The sequence below is a fragment of the Cylas formicarius genome, unplaced genomic scaffold (genome assembly GCF_029955315.1).
Source record: "Cylas formicarius isolate icCylForm1 unplaced genomic scaffold, icCylForm1.1 PGA_scaffold_1__22_contigs__length_36826433, whole genome shotgun sequence".
NCBI lineage: Eukaryota > Metazoa > Arthropoda > Insecta > Coleoptera > Brentidae > Cylas > Cylas formicarius.
In genome coordinates, this window is record NW_026844264.1 from 25,799,526 (window position 1) to 25,813,744 (window position 14,219).

At 34.4% G+C, this 14,219-nt stretch overlaps 4 protein-coding genes across 8 annotated transcripts in view; 3 read left to right on the forward strand and 1 right to left on the reverse strand.

Annotated features, from left to right (window-relative positions):
• The window catches only part of LOC132696787 (ras-associated and pleckstrin homology domains-containing protein 1), a 93,569-nt gene extending 91,480 nt beyond the window's left edge, over window positions 1–2,089 (forward strand). For all 4 annotated transcript variants that reach the window (XM_060661813.1, XM_060661811.1, XM_060661814.1 and 1 more), the window contains one exon: window positions 98–2,089. In XM_060661813.1, coding sequence (XP_060517796.1) covers window positions 98–535 — 438 coding nt within the window. In that variant the 3' untranslated portion in view covers window positions 536–2,089. The remainder of the gene's footprint in view (window positions 1–97) is intronic.
• A 1,123-nt stretch (window positions 2,090–3,212) lies between these two features.
• On the reverse strand, window positions 3,213–8,441 carry LOC132697053 (Krueppel-like factor 10). The gene is made up of 3 exons (XM_060662313.1): window positions 8,249–8,441; window positions 5,958–6,429; window positions 3,213–4,449 (listed from the first exon to the last, which is right to left on the reverse strand). The coding sequence occupies exons 2-3, from the start codon at window positions 6,018–6,020 to the stop codon at window positions 3,508–3,510; spliced, it is 1,005 nt and encodes a 334-aa protein (XP_060518296.1). The 5' UTR covers window positions 6,021–6,429; window positions 8,249–8,441; the 3' UTR covers window positions 3,213–3,507.
• A 127-nt stretch (window positions 8,442–8,568) lies between these two features.
• On the forward strand, window positions 8,569–9,623 carry LOC132697054 (pre-mRNA-splicing factor ISY1 homolog). The gene has a single exon (XM_060662314.1). It carries the CDS (start codon window positions 8,753–8,755, stop codon window positions 9,572–9,574), a length of 822 nt encoding a protein of 273 aa, XP_060518297.1. The 5' UTR covers window positions 8,569–8,752; the 3' UTR covers window positions 9,575–9,623.
• A 2,399-nt stretch (window positions 9,624–12,022) lies between these two features.
• The window catches only part of LOC132696788 (zinc finger protein ush), a 213,301-nt gene continuing 211,104 nt past the window's right edge, over window positions 12,023–14,219 (forward strand). For both annotated transcript variants that reach the window (XM_060661816.1, XM_060661818.1), the window contains exon 1: window positions 12,023–12,257. In XM_060661816.1, the coding sequence (XP_060517799.1) occupies window positions 12,218–12,257 (40 nt within the window). In that variant the 5' untranslated portion in view covers window positions 12,023–12,217. The remainder of the gene's footprint in view (window positions 12,258–14,219) is intronic.

Below are 14,219 nucleotides of genomic sequence, written 5' to 3' on the forward strand. Positions count from 1 at the left end.
TTGTAAATGTGGACTGGTGTGGTTGTCCTCCTAATGCACCCTTATTACACCCATTCACTCTTACTAAGTAATTGACGTGACGTCTCCAATATTGCAGGTGCCTCCGCTACCGGTGAGAAAACCGTTGCCGCCCAAAAGATCGGAAACGACGAAACTATCGAGCCCCAAGAAACTGGTGGAACCGCCGACAGAATTTTTGAAAGACTTACAACGGGTTATGCGGAAAAAGTGGCAGGTGGCGCAGAAGTGCAAGCTCGAGCCCGAAACGACGCCCCACGAGGTACTCGGCTTCAGGGACCCCCATCCGCTGTCGTTACCCGACTACAAGGAGCACAACGTGTCCAATTGGGTCAAAGAACACTACGGGACCAACAATTTCTATGAAAACGTTTACAGGGAAAGCGCGGAAGCTGACACGGTGGTGGAATATGTCTCGAGTCCCGTTCGAGGTACGGGAGTAAAGAGACCGCCGCCTCCTCCCCCGCCCAAACGCAGCGATACTACCCATTTAACCACCTCGCATAAAAATTACTGATGTCGTCTCTCCTAATATGACTTTTGAAAAAACCCTGATGTACAGGGTGGTTCGTTTATCTTAGTCTTCTGTCTTATCTCGACAATATACGAAAGGACGAGAAAATTAATTTTCTCCTAGGTTATGGAGTAAAAAAGTCTAATGTTAATTTGTTTTTCACATATGATTCTTTTTAATAAACATTTTTTACATTTCTAAAATAGCTTTCATTTTTTCCTGCCTTTATTAATGATAAATAACTTGAATTATTTTTTATATATTCGACATTTCCAAAATGACTTCATTGGTTTTCTGAGATAAGATAGCGTCTCAAGATAGGTGTGTCACCCTTACTGACTCTCCTATATCTCATATCAATGGAAAAATATAATATGCTTTGCAATATTTAGTACTCCCTGGTTGGTAGCCAAATATTAGTATAGCCCTAATGTCGCAAAACATCAGTACTTGAGTATCTACCCCACTTTCAGATTTATAATCTTAATAATTGTTTGTTTTCTCTTTTTGCCTTAGTGGTTGGATAATAAAAAGAAGACACTGCCGAACTTTATACTGCCAAGCTGAGCTTGTTTTAAGTAAAAATCTATAATAATATATACATTAATTCTGTCCATTAACGAAATCAAACAAATTCAAAAGTGTTTGTAAATACCATGTGGGACCAGCCCAACGTCTAGAGATTTTTAGTATTGAGATCGTTTGAATTGAGGTTTATTCAAAAGTTGTGGGATGCAAACGAACTAAAACGCGATTGTGATTTTTAGAGAAAAGCTTAACAAAAATTTTATGTGCCATTTACATTCAGTTATTCTTAAACGTTATAGTGAAACGGGACTGACTTATTTTAGGAAATTTAATGTGGAAACGTCTGTGTACATATTAGTTTCTTAGTAAAATTTTTTTCAAATGAAAAATGTCAAACATTGTTATGGTGCTTTTTATAGATAATATAATTATGATAAAGATACCTGTCGCAGATAATTGTGCGACGAATACTAGCGAATGTTGTGCGTTTTTTGTAAAATTTTATACTTAACAAATTGATTTACTATTAAGTATTGTAAAGTTAGTGTTAAGTACAGGGTCAGAATGCACTTAATTTGAGTTTTATGAACCTGAGTAATATTTTTGTAAATACAAACGGCCATACCTACAGACCTGAAGGAATATACAATTTTTATTTATAAAATTTTAAATTTAGTGATTGATTTCTGCAATGCCGCTAAATTTCATGTAAGTATTTTGTTCCGTTTATCTTAATGATCGCTTGGGTTTAAGGTATTTAGGAACATTTGAAATTTGGGTGCTGTATAATTTACCTACCGTGCAATTTTTTATAAGCGTTCTAAATCTTTGCGATCCAAATTGTAGTAGCTAGGCGTTGTAGCGATCAAGTATTTTTATGGGATATTTTATTTCTTGGAAAAGAGGTTATTTTTCAAGGAGTTTTTTTGTTTTAAACTAGGGTGCTTATAATAAACACTTTGTATACTGTCTACGATTTATACATTATTGATATACTTATTAGTGGTTACAATATGAAACCATATAATAAAACTTATTTAAACTATGTATAAGTTTCTTTGTCACCCTTTTTTTCTATAGCGGAAACCGCAAAAACGGTTTGCCAAACACTTATTGAGTATATCTAACATCTTCGAAGACTCACTAACAACTTTTTATTGCAAAACTGCTTAATAACTTTTGAATTTATATGAAGTTTGGATAAATATTTTGAAGAATAAATTATATATATATATATATATATATATATATATATATATATATATATATATATATATATATATATATATATATATATATATATATATATATATATATATATATATATATATATATATATATATATATATATATATATATATTTTTTCATGTATTGTATTGATTCACGGATGGTGAACTCGCGGAGCACGAGCATTGAAGATGCCAAGTGAGATTTTGGCAAAACGTCTGCAGGATTCCAGTGGGAGTTCAACAAGCGAACGGATGATATCCCGGAATATAGTGTCATCACATTTTTCCATCCGCGAATCAATACGTGAAAAAAAAAAAAATATATATATATATATATATATATATATATATATATATATATATATATATATATATATATATATATATATATATATATATATATATATATATATACATACATACATACATTTCAATTATTTTTTCTAAAATCCACATATCGCATTAGCCATAATTACGAACAGGTTTAGTAAGGATAGGGAATAATCACTTTGCCGCGTTTTTTACAAGAGTTTATACAGATGTTTGATATCATAGTTGAATGATTCTCGCAGTGTGTCTGGGGTTCTTAAAGGTACTGGCGTCGTTAATGGATAGCCTGGAGACTTAATACCAATAAATTTAAACCTTCCGTTTACAAATAACCTCATTCATATCCTTTCCTAAACGTACTTTTTAAATACCTTCAACCTTGAGCGTTAATAACATTTAACACGTGAATAAAAACATATAAGATGGTGCCAGACCCACCTTATGAAATATTCCCGCATTTTTAAAATTTAGTAAAATATAAGTAAATTTTCATATCGCTGATGATTTTGTTCATTCAAAAATAAAACGACAAATATTTTTGTATAAAAAGATTATATTCTTAAATGTAATAAACTTTTTTGTACAACAAGGTGTGAGAAAATACAAATTTTAAATAAATAACAGAAATTCCTATTGTAAATCACAGATCGTAATATCCTTAACTTCTTTAAACAACACTAAACAAATCCGCATTCATGGGAATGTCGAAATAAAAAAGTTTGTTTTTTTTTTCAAGCTACACTAGAGAATAACAAAAATCAGTCAAATATAGTAACATAGCTGAACATTTCATTTCGCAAGTTTAAGGCGAATCCAAAATCCCTTTTGAGGACCTGCACAATGCTCATAACGGCCAAGCATAAAACAGGTCCAAACGAGCTAACTGTTTAAAGTCCTGTTGCGGTAGTTATCGGAACTGGTTCCAGTCTCCTCAACACGGGAACGAATTTTTCTTTGGAGTGCCTCTTGACATGTTTCGCTAAATGGTCAGACCGCATAAACCTTCTTTGGCATACCTCGCATTGAAATTTTTTCTCGCCCGTGTGCGTCCTCTTGTGCCTGCTCAATTCGTCGGATCGTGAGAACTTCCTCTCGCAGTCCGTCCACTGGCAGACGAAGGGTTTCTCGCCCGTATGGGTACGATTGTGAGCCGTCAAGTGGGACGACTTGAAGTAATTTTTCCCGCAGCCTGCGTACGTGCATTCGTAGATTCGCTTCCTTTGCGGTTGTCTCGGAGGAGATACCAGGACTAACTGCGTGGGAACCATCGCTCCGACAGAGCTGATGAAAAATGTTTGGGGTTGGGATGAAGCGACGAGTTTCGGGGCGATTGCTGGGAGAATAGGAACCGCTAATTTCACCTGTTTGTGGGAAACTTTTTCCCTATTGGTGACTTTCTCGCTTAAAACTACCTGCTCCTTCCTATTTCCCATTTTAAACTTGATCGTTTTAACAACATTTTCTTCCACCAAGTCGGGAATCGGCAATGAAGTGCAAGAACCGTCGCAGTTGGCTTTCATGATAACGGAAACGGTTCTTTGCAGTTTCGGTGGTGGCTCGGGAGTTGGCGGAGTAACGATAAATCGAAATTCTGGAATTTCGGGCGGCGGGGTGGCGGTTGGGTGGGGGACACTAACGGGATTTTTAAAGACCCTTAAAAACTCATGGTCGTTCCTGATGTGACGTTTCTTCAAAGGAAAGTCGTGTTCCTCTTCGGAATCTGATGGCTGCGGAGTGGGCGGAAATGCGGTCGAGGAGGTCCTTTTCTGACCCAAAAACTGACGCAATTGATATAGTGCCGACTGTTGTTGTTCGTCGTCGGATCCGGCCTGAAACAAGGAAAAGTATACGTCACACTACGCAATTTAATATTAGAACAGTGACGACACCATCCTTGCTTTGCGACACCAGCAGACGTATAAAACCGAAGGTTAAACATTTTTTTTTAAACCCATAGAATAATAAATAAATAATGTTCCGAAATAAAATTCTCATTCTCTTACGAGGTATTTGTATCAACGACAAATAAGAGGCACTGCCGGGCTCTCATGAGGGTATAATTAATATTTTTTCCTCGTGCTTTGAGAATTCCTCAAAACCTTTATAATGAGCTTCATGGCACATTCTAATGTCTTGCTTGGGCCAAGAAGCCTCAAGTATCGCCTATAAATTTTACCATGAAAAATATATCTTTACAAATATCAGTGAATATATAGTATCGAAGTTTATATACAGTGTGTTCAAATAAACAGTATCGAACGATCTTAACGAAGGTAAAAGCTACAAGATTAAATTAAACGGAAAATCTTTTTTTTTTATTTAATCTATTTTCGCTTAATAGTAAAATTCTACCAAATTCAAAAAGTACAGCAAAAACTTAAAGAAATAAAAAGAGAGAAGAAAAAATATTCCCGGTGGCTTTTGTCATATTAAAACAAACAGTTTTTTGAAAATTAGTTTTTCTCATAAAATTCTTTAGCTACATATTTTTTGATAACATTACATGTTACATACATGCATACAAAGTTTGGACAAATCACTGCCATAACAAATAATTTCTACTTGCTTTCTTTTTAAGTTTTCCTTATTTCTTGTCTTCCAAACAGTTTTAAGGTAATAAATACATTACTTATTTAATATGCCAACTAACTCAAAACCTTCTGTTGGTTTATACCATCAGCTCGCTTCAGCTACTAAATACGGATAAATTCAATAAAAATTAAAAGTAAGATTTTCTAAAGAGTTCTTGACGTCACAGTCACGTATACGGGTATAACGAAAGGAGATGACGTCGCTGTTATTTCTTTAATGAGATGCCCTAAATTTTCGTAAAAACTGGATAGAGTAAATTTTTCTACATATTGCAACATAAATACAAAATCAAAACATCCTTTTTATATAAACCTTGGAATCTACTTCACTGTAACATAAAAAACGTCGTAAATCATAAAATATTATCATCGGGTTTTTTCCTTTTCAAAAACGTGAATTATTTTTATGAACACACTGCCTGTATTGTATATTCATAACGACCCCACTTCAATAATTATTCTATCAGCGATATTATAGCCTGCAGAGCGCAATCACATCCAACGTGCGTGATATCCCGGCCTTAAACATGAATATTTTCAGACGCTAGGTCCAGCGTTGTTCGAAAAAAATACATCAGTTTAATACGTTTGGTTTTTAAATTTGGGAACACATTATAGCGAATAATTCTATATCTCATTAACCATGGGTAAATAGGATGTGCCCCAAATATCATAAACAAAAAATATTAGCACAAATGTTGCGAAATTAAGTTAAAAAGAAGAACAGATAAAAACAAAAAACTTACGATTTTTAAGGGTGGCGTGCTGGGTGGTGAAAGGACCAAACTTCCTACTTCTTTTATATCCATGTCCGCAATAACAAAAACTTAAACGAACACAAATATTAAAAATCTTAAACACTTTACAATTAATCACTCCTCTTCGCTGGGAACAAACGATCAAAAGTGGCTCCTTTATTTTGAAACCCGTTGTTGTTGTTCTTCCGTGGCATGTATTGTCGGGGTGTGTATCTGAATCAAGCCAATCGCAGACGCGGGCTCGTCTGTTTTGACGAATAGCGAGAGACATGCCATGCACAGACAGCGTGATCGACGTCGTGATGTTCACGTGAACACCGGCTGATTACGAGGACCACGCTCCGTGATGTTGACGTCATTTCGGCGTGTTGCGGCGATGAAACGTCACAGGGGCGGCAAGCCCGCGTCGGATTAGAGGTGTGCTACTCGTGGCCAAACGTACGTTGCCAGATCGGAACTTCTAGAATAGAATTTCCCTTTGGCTGGTTAGAGGACAATTTTTGTCTCTAAGTAGATTCAACAAATTAATGTTTAGAATAAATATTTGTTTTGTTTGTTTTTGTTATTATGTAATTTAAATTATAATTAATATAATTTAAGTAAATATGCAATCATTAAACCCTAATAAATACTCACAATTTGTATTTTGTATATTGGTATTTATAACTAAATATAAACAAAAATCTGGTATGAGCGGAGCTCAGCGAATCACATGCTTAAGAGCACAAACTTAAGAATGTCTAAAGAATTTGTTCTGCTATTTCTAAAACCATTAAATTTTGGGCACATTTTTGTCAAATGGCACGAATACATTTACTGAGTGACGTATGTGGTCATCTAAATTGACCAACGTCAAATGACCATCCATCTACCTAAAACATCCGATTACTAGTAAATTCGTGACTAAAGTACCGTAGAGCCAGCGATGGCAAGCGACCGTGGGTAATGCGCTGATGTCTTAAAGTGACACTTTCCGCACGCTTTATCGATGCATACCATGCATGCATGCATGGGTATTTTAAAGTAGAAATTAGAAAAATATAATTGATTGTGAAAAAGAATCGTTACTAGATCCATGAGATTTTCCTGAAGCTTGGCAACAGCGTGATGGGTTATTTTCCTTTCCCATTTAGTCACAATAAGCAGCAAGAAACAACTTTTCTGTGCTTAGGGCGTGAAACAAAATCAACCAAAAGAAAGTCACAATAATTAATTACAATTACTTAATACCTGGTCCTATTACAAAAAAAAATTGAAAAAATATTCTGAAAAACAAACTGTGTAAGGAATGGTACCTGCCTATTTGATTCGAAAGACATTAAAAGCATTATTGAACTTAGATGTTGGTTTTTCAAATTTTTATTATGTTTTGAATTATGAGTGTTATATTTAATATATGTTACTATGCAATAATATAGTTCAGAACGTCAAAGAGTCATTGCAACAAAATGGTTAGAAGTAAAATGATTTATGTGAAGTCACTTTAAGGAACTAGAATGTGCTCACTCTTTGTACCTACCTAAATAATTGAAATATTTCACTATTAACTGTATACGTATATACAGCAATTTAGTATCGAAAATTTCCGCTGACAATCACAGAAAGGTTGTTACAAATTGGCATACAAGTGTTACGTTACTACGTTATATTTTATATATTGGGTTTATTTTGTTGATATGCCAACTCTTTCTGAGAATTTATATTCTCAGAAAGAGTTTTTTTTTTATTAGTTTTTAGTTATAGTTTTTTAGTTGTTTCAATTCATTATAATATTTTAATATTACAGCCACGCATTTTGTTATGTGATATATTAGGTTCCTAATTAGGTACCGCCCCCACTTTCGACTAAATATAACTGATATTGCTACGTAGATCTATATCTCTAACATTCAAATACCCTATGTATTTGTATGTTATACAATAATAATCAAGCGGTCTGCAGTTGAATAACTGGGGTAACATCAGTTTTATAATTTCAATAAAATCTTTAGCGTTATTAGTGGCCTAGTGTCGATATAGGGAATTTGTAAAAATACAAAATTAAGAAAATAACTCAATTTTTGTTCTCATGTTTTCATCTAGGTTTATAGTTGGAACAAGAACATTTATTTATTGGAAAATTACTTTACGCTAATATTAAATGAGAAATATAAGACAAAAATCTTTAATTTTTTGTGCAAGAAGTTTAAAGTATATTTTATTTGTTGCGTTTGGTGGTATAACGATCCAAAAACTTTAGTTTAAATAAAGTTAGATCCCTTTTGTTAAAACCCACTTACCTACTGGTTTCTGATTCTAGTTTTTAAAAAATCCAACAGAGGACGGTAGTTTACGGTGCAGCACTCAATTCTTGAACAGTATCAAATTCAACTTCACCTGTTACTTGAGCAATTGAAATTACGGATTTAATCATTATTCACTGTAACGGCTTCTTATAATTATCTGTGCCTGAAACTAAAAGTAACTTTGAGAAGCGGTCCGTACATCTATAACGTATTTGAACATGGAAAGGTGACATCTCTTCTCTCACTAAATAACCGGATTACTGTCCTTGGTCTATGCCCATTTCGATTCAAGTCTGTGCCTAAAAATTATTGTGGTCCTTGGTTTCGTATTCAGTGGTTCTTTACGCCTCAAAGGGGTTAGTTTAATTTCGGGGATTCAATCCATAGACAGACAATTATAGGGAAGCGAATTAAATTTTTTTTTTTATTGTTGCGTTATTAATTTGCAGTAAATGCCAAGTTATTTTTTTAAACCGGTTAAGTACATAATTCTGGGTAATGGCAAGAAACGCTGAAAAGGCTATGACGACGTTAGCTCGGTGGAGAGCGGCTCAACTAGGGGAACATGAGAAACACAAGAAACGGCGTCCATATTTAGCATCCGAATGTAGAAGCTTGTATGCCTGTGAAAAGTGGAGAATGCAAATTATTAGGGAAATCGCAAAAAAGGTGACTCAAATACAGAATGCTGGGTTGGGTGAGTTCCGTATCAGAGATCTTAATGACGAAATTAATAAGCTCCTAAGAGAGAAACGGCATTGGGAAGACCAAATAAAGGAGCTAGGTGGACCAGATTATCAAAAGGTTGGTCCGAGAATGCTGGACCATGAGGGTAAAGAAGTACCAGGCAATAGAGGTTATAAATATTTTGGAGCAGCAAAAGATTTACCTGGTGTAAGGGAACTGTTTGAGCAAGAGCCTCCCCCTCTGCCGAGAAAAACACGTGCAGAAATGATGAAAGATATTGATGCTGATTATTATGGTTATATGGATGATGATGATGGTATATTGGTCCCACTTGAAATGAATGCTGAAAAAACTGAAGTGCAAAAATGTATCGCAGATTGGAAACAAAAGAAAGAGCAGCGGCTGGGTAAGGATACTGAAACTGACGAAGATCTCGAAGAGGAAAATATTTATGCTGAAAAGGATTCTCAAGAAGAAATAATGGAGACTGAAGTGCTAGATGGATCGCAGCAAAGATTTGTTGCCCATGTTCCAGTACCCTCACAACAAGATATTGAACAGGCGCTTTTACGACAAAGAAAACAAGAACTTCTTAGAAAATATGGGCTTCAAGAAGAAAAAACTTCTGTTTGATTTGTCTATACATATCCATATTATTTACCCATTAAAGTAATTGTAAATATTTCGAGAGTGCTTGTTGATAAATAAAGAAAACTGCATCACCACTTTTTGCTCACTTACTAAACATAATTAGTAAAATTCATAGAATACATAGATATTAGTTGGTTGCCTATTATTTATTAAGTTGCTTATTTTTATCGTTGTATATCGGGTTGCCTACCCATCAGGCCGTTTCTTATACAACTTTGAGTAGAGTTTAAGTTTACTTTTTAAGAATACTTTGGAAACATTTTATTTTACTTACCAATACCATAATTTCGAAAAGTTCTTGGTTACAATTTTGGACAGGAGATTGTGTTGGAGGGCTCAAAGCCTGCTTTGTAATTAAAACTCAAAAAAATTAAGTTTCTTTCGAACCTATGTTATGCAATTGCATTCTCGGGAATCGCTTGCATTGTTATATCAAGGGATCAAGCAACTGATCTTGATATAATATTTATTATTCCAAATTTAATTTTTTTAATTAATTAAACCTATCATCAATGAAATCATGCAAAGAAACCTTTAGGTCAAAAAAGCTTTTAACGTTCTATGAAATATATCTTTACAAACTTTTTATCTACCTCCTCAGTCACACACATAGTCACAAACACATAAAAAAGGCAGGCATTTACGATTATAAATTGCTACCTAGTGAATATAAAGATTCGAACCAAAAAATATAATACATATATACAAAATATATACATACAGACATTAAATAGAAATAATCTTAACATTTGACCTTTTTCAGTTACTTTATTCATTTTTAATTTAATAATGTTGATTACTTTATTAAATGCAAATAGCAAAAATTTGCAAGAAATGAGGATTTCTGGATTACATGGCGACGTAAATACTTATATTACCTTATACAGAATTGTTTTACGATGTTATGTAATGTTTAAAAATAAAATTTTATGTTATTGATCACTCACTCGTCTATTTATATGAATGAATTATGTGAATCCGAAATAGTTTCCGTCATTTTTCAATCGCATAACATCTAATAATTTTTAGATTCGTATATAGAACTTCATTGGAAGTTCAACTTACTTTCGTTCATTCAGCTTAAGGCATTTACTAAAATTGTCTATATACGGATTGCTCGAACGATTTAGGCGTAAAAAATAAATATTAGGTAATTAATATCATATTGTCAATAGTGTTTAATTCCCCAACTTATCTGAACGGTTATTAATAATTATGGAATTTAACTTCAATATATTTAAATAACTAATTAACCTTCAAGTTTTTGAATAATTGTTAAAGTTTGCAACCTGTGAAACAATTAATTCCTATTTTTTGCATTTATTGATGTCTCTAAGAAAATCAAAAGCAAATTACAGTGTGCTTGTGTGCATTATTGTATCCAATAAACTTTATTACTGTTATTTATTATTTATTATTAACATTTTCAAAAATCTTTTAATTTTTTCGTTATTTTACATAAAATGCTGTGGTGAAAATATAAACGTAGTAAGACTTTATTTCTGGTTATCCCCAAAATAAAAAAATTACAATTTTTCTTTTTGTCAGTTTTTGTATCAAGATTCAATATCTGCTCAAGGAACACTTATCGCTCCAATTTTTCATCGAATACGCTTTTTCTTAACGTTTCGTTTCGGATATATAAATAATTTAATCAGAAGCAATGTCTACTATGTGCATAATTGCTGCAACTGGAATTAGACGAGCAAACAAAACTCTTAATTTATCTCCGTCGATGTTCAATGGTTGTTGATTCCCAAAGAGCACGCACATCTTATTAATTAAGTACGTTAAATCTTAATTTTTGGTTTGTAATGTAAAGGCTGAAATGCCTACATGACTACAAAACATTTGTAAATAAGTCTTATTTAACCTGGATTGTTTTCGGCATACTTTTTCGATTAACTTCTCCTGTCAAAAGCGATCGAGATGTTGTACCGAGCGAGAATTTAAACTACATTCTAGCTAGAATGGTAGAATGCTACATTTACTACTGGTGCTTATTATCAATACAATTCAGTATTTAAAAAAAAAAAATAATAGTTTCATTTAACAAAATGCGTTCTGCAGTGGCAATGGTATTTTGGAGAATAAAATGGCAGGAGAGTACCCTCTCGGGTTTGAAAGTAAATTTGAAGTCAACATTAGGAATGGTCATTCGAAATAACGAACATTTAAGCTAAAACTGCCAATACGATTGTGAAGTTAAGTAAATGACAGTACTTTATTGTTCCCGTTTTCGCGGAACATTGAGCGCCAGCTGGCAACATCGCACCGACGCCAGCAACAATCACCGTGAGTCATTCTCTCTTGCCCGACAGTCGCTCGCCGTTCTAACGGAGGTGTGGTTTATGCCCGCCATCTGTGTGCCGACATATACGTAAACTGTCAAAATTGTCGTCCCAATGCCGGCAAAAAGCCGCGCTCCGTTTTAAACATTGGTTTTGATTTTGTTTATATATTCACCTACTAGTTGTTTTTGTTGCCTTATTGTTTTGTTGTGTTTTCTCGTCTCGTGGTGCTTTTGTGTGTTTTTATTTTGTATTTTTGTTGTGTTTCCGACCCGTTCGTGCCATGTGACTGAGCTTTCCGAATAAAAATCTGATCGAAGTGGGACAGTCAGCGATGTCTAGGCGTAAGCAAAGCAATCCGAAGCCCCTAAAAAGTATGTCGTTTTGTCTAGATTCCTTAACCGATTATATTAAGTAGTTCTATGGTTTAACTGTTTGTTTTGGTAAGCGCAATTAAATTATTGCTGATATAGCGAGCTAACTCGGTCAACCTGTCCTAAAAGGTACAATTTACCCGTCGAAACAAATATTGGTCATGGGGTGTCTTCGTTGTATTCGTTGTTTTAATCCGGCCAGAGTTTTACAAAACGGTATTGCTTGTAGGTGTACTTTAAGTTGATACCTACTTTATACTTTATAGCGGATGTAAACAAAGGACATCCAGTAGTAATTTGAAATCTAGGATGTTAATCTTGAGATAATGTTTACGTTCTGTTTGGTAGGTCTGTAGGTAGGGCAAAACGTGTAAATATATATGCAGGGTGAAACTCGGGGTTAAGTACCTATACCCACTAAATATCGGTTTCATAACATCTCTAAATATCAGAAATTATAATTAGGCCCCCATAATTCATACCTAGCGTTAATTAAATATGAAACATTTAAACTATACCCACAAAGAAACCTATATTTTCTGGATACCACATTATACCGTTTTATTCGAATTCTTTGATATTTTTAAAAATTAGATTAAGTTCCGGTTTATTCATAGTTTCAGAACATTTATGCGCGTTTATTTATCTATTTTTCCACTCGGAAGAGCTCCTGGGACATATACTATATCCAAAGGTTTCTCAGGTCTTCTCGATTTGGTGTGTATGGGATATGGTCATCCGGAAAAGGCGATAATCCTGACCAAATTACCATACAACGAAGGATGGTTGCTTGCCAATACAACTGTTCCAATTCTCAAAAATTGTTATCATTGTTATCATTGTTAATACTTTTGAGTTTTTATCGCAGGACGCCCCAAATTCGAATCGAACATCCATGCGCTTTAAAGCATGCCGTTTGGAAAGTTTTAAAATTCCGAATAGTTCCGTAGTTGTTTCGAAAATCGTAATTTCAATGAATCGGGGAATTTTCGTCGCTCAGGTGGTATGTTTTAATGCAAAACATGATAATTCAAAGTTAACGCCCGGATCTCTTTCGCCTTGTATATCTTATCTCAACATTTAAATCGGGTTTCCCCCAGTCTCTCACTAATTCTTTTTTTGCTCGAAAATTAAAACAACCAGAATCCATTCGGTTTCCCTTATCGTAGCGCTCGCAACGTTTCTAAATTTATCGCGTTCTTATCTGCACTTCGCCAAAACAAAACCATGTAGAAACACACGTACAGTTCGTGTTTGGTATTTCTTGGGGAATAAAAAGAGAAAGACCGGGGCGAACACTAAGGCGCACTATCTCGACGAGAGCGAACCCCCTTGTATCGCGAAATCAATCAATCCAAATTCCGAACCGCGCTTTCTTCGTCTGCTCTTTTTCCTTATCGCTATCGATTTCCATTATTAACCGCTTATTTCATGTTTAATAAATTCGATCATACAACGGGGTAAAAAACTGATGACTAACTAACTATTTTAGCAACCGGTTACTAAACAAATATTTTCCATCGAAGCAGGGATGTCGACATATACGAGGTGTGTTTAAAAAGTAATGTGACTTTTGCAATTGGGGGGTCTAAGTACATTTGATCTTCGATATATTTTTTGTTATATAGGTACACATATCCCTAACATATGTACACAGTTTCAGTCAGTTTGCATGTTGATTTTTTTTAGAGACGGAAGCGTTAGACGCGTTTTGTGTGCAAAACACTTGAAACGTTGACAACAGCATATGGTGAATCTACTTTGAGCAACAAAAGAGGTTGATAAGTGGTACCAGCTGTTCCAAGATGACCTCGCTCTGGACGCCCCAGGCCGTCAATAACTTGATGAAAGCGTCGGAGAAGTTGAAAAATCGTCGAATCACTATTAAAGAAGTCGCTGAAGACGTCGGCATCTCTATTAGCTTGTGCCATGCATTTTTTCCGAAGATTTGGGCATGAAACC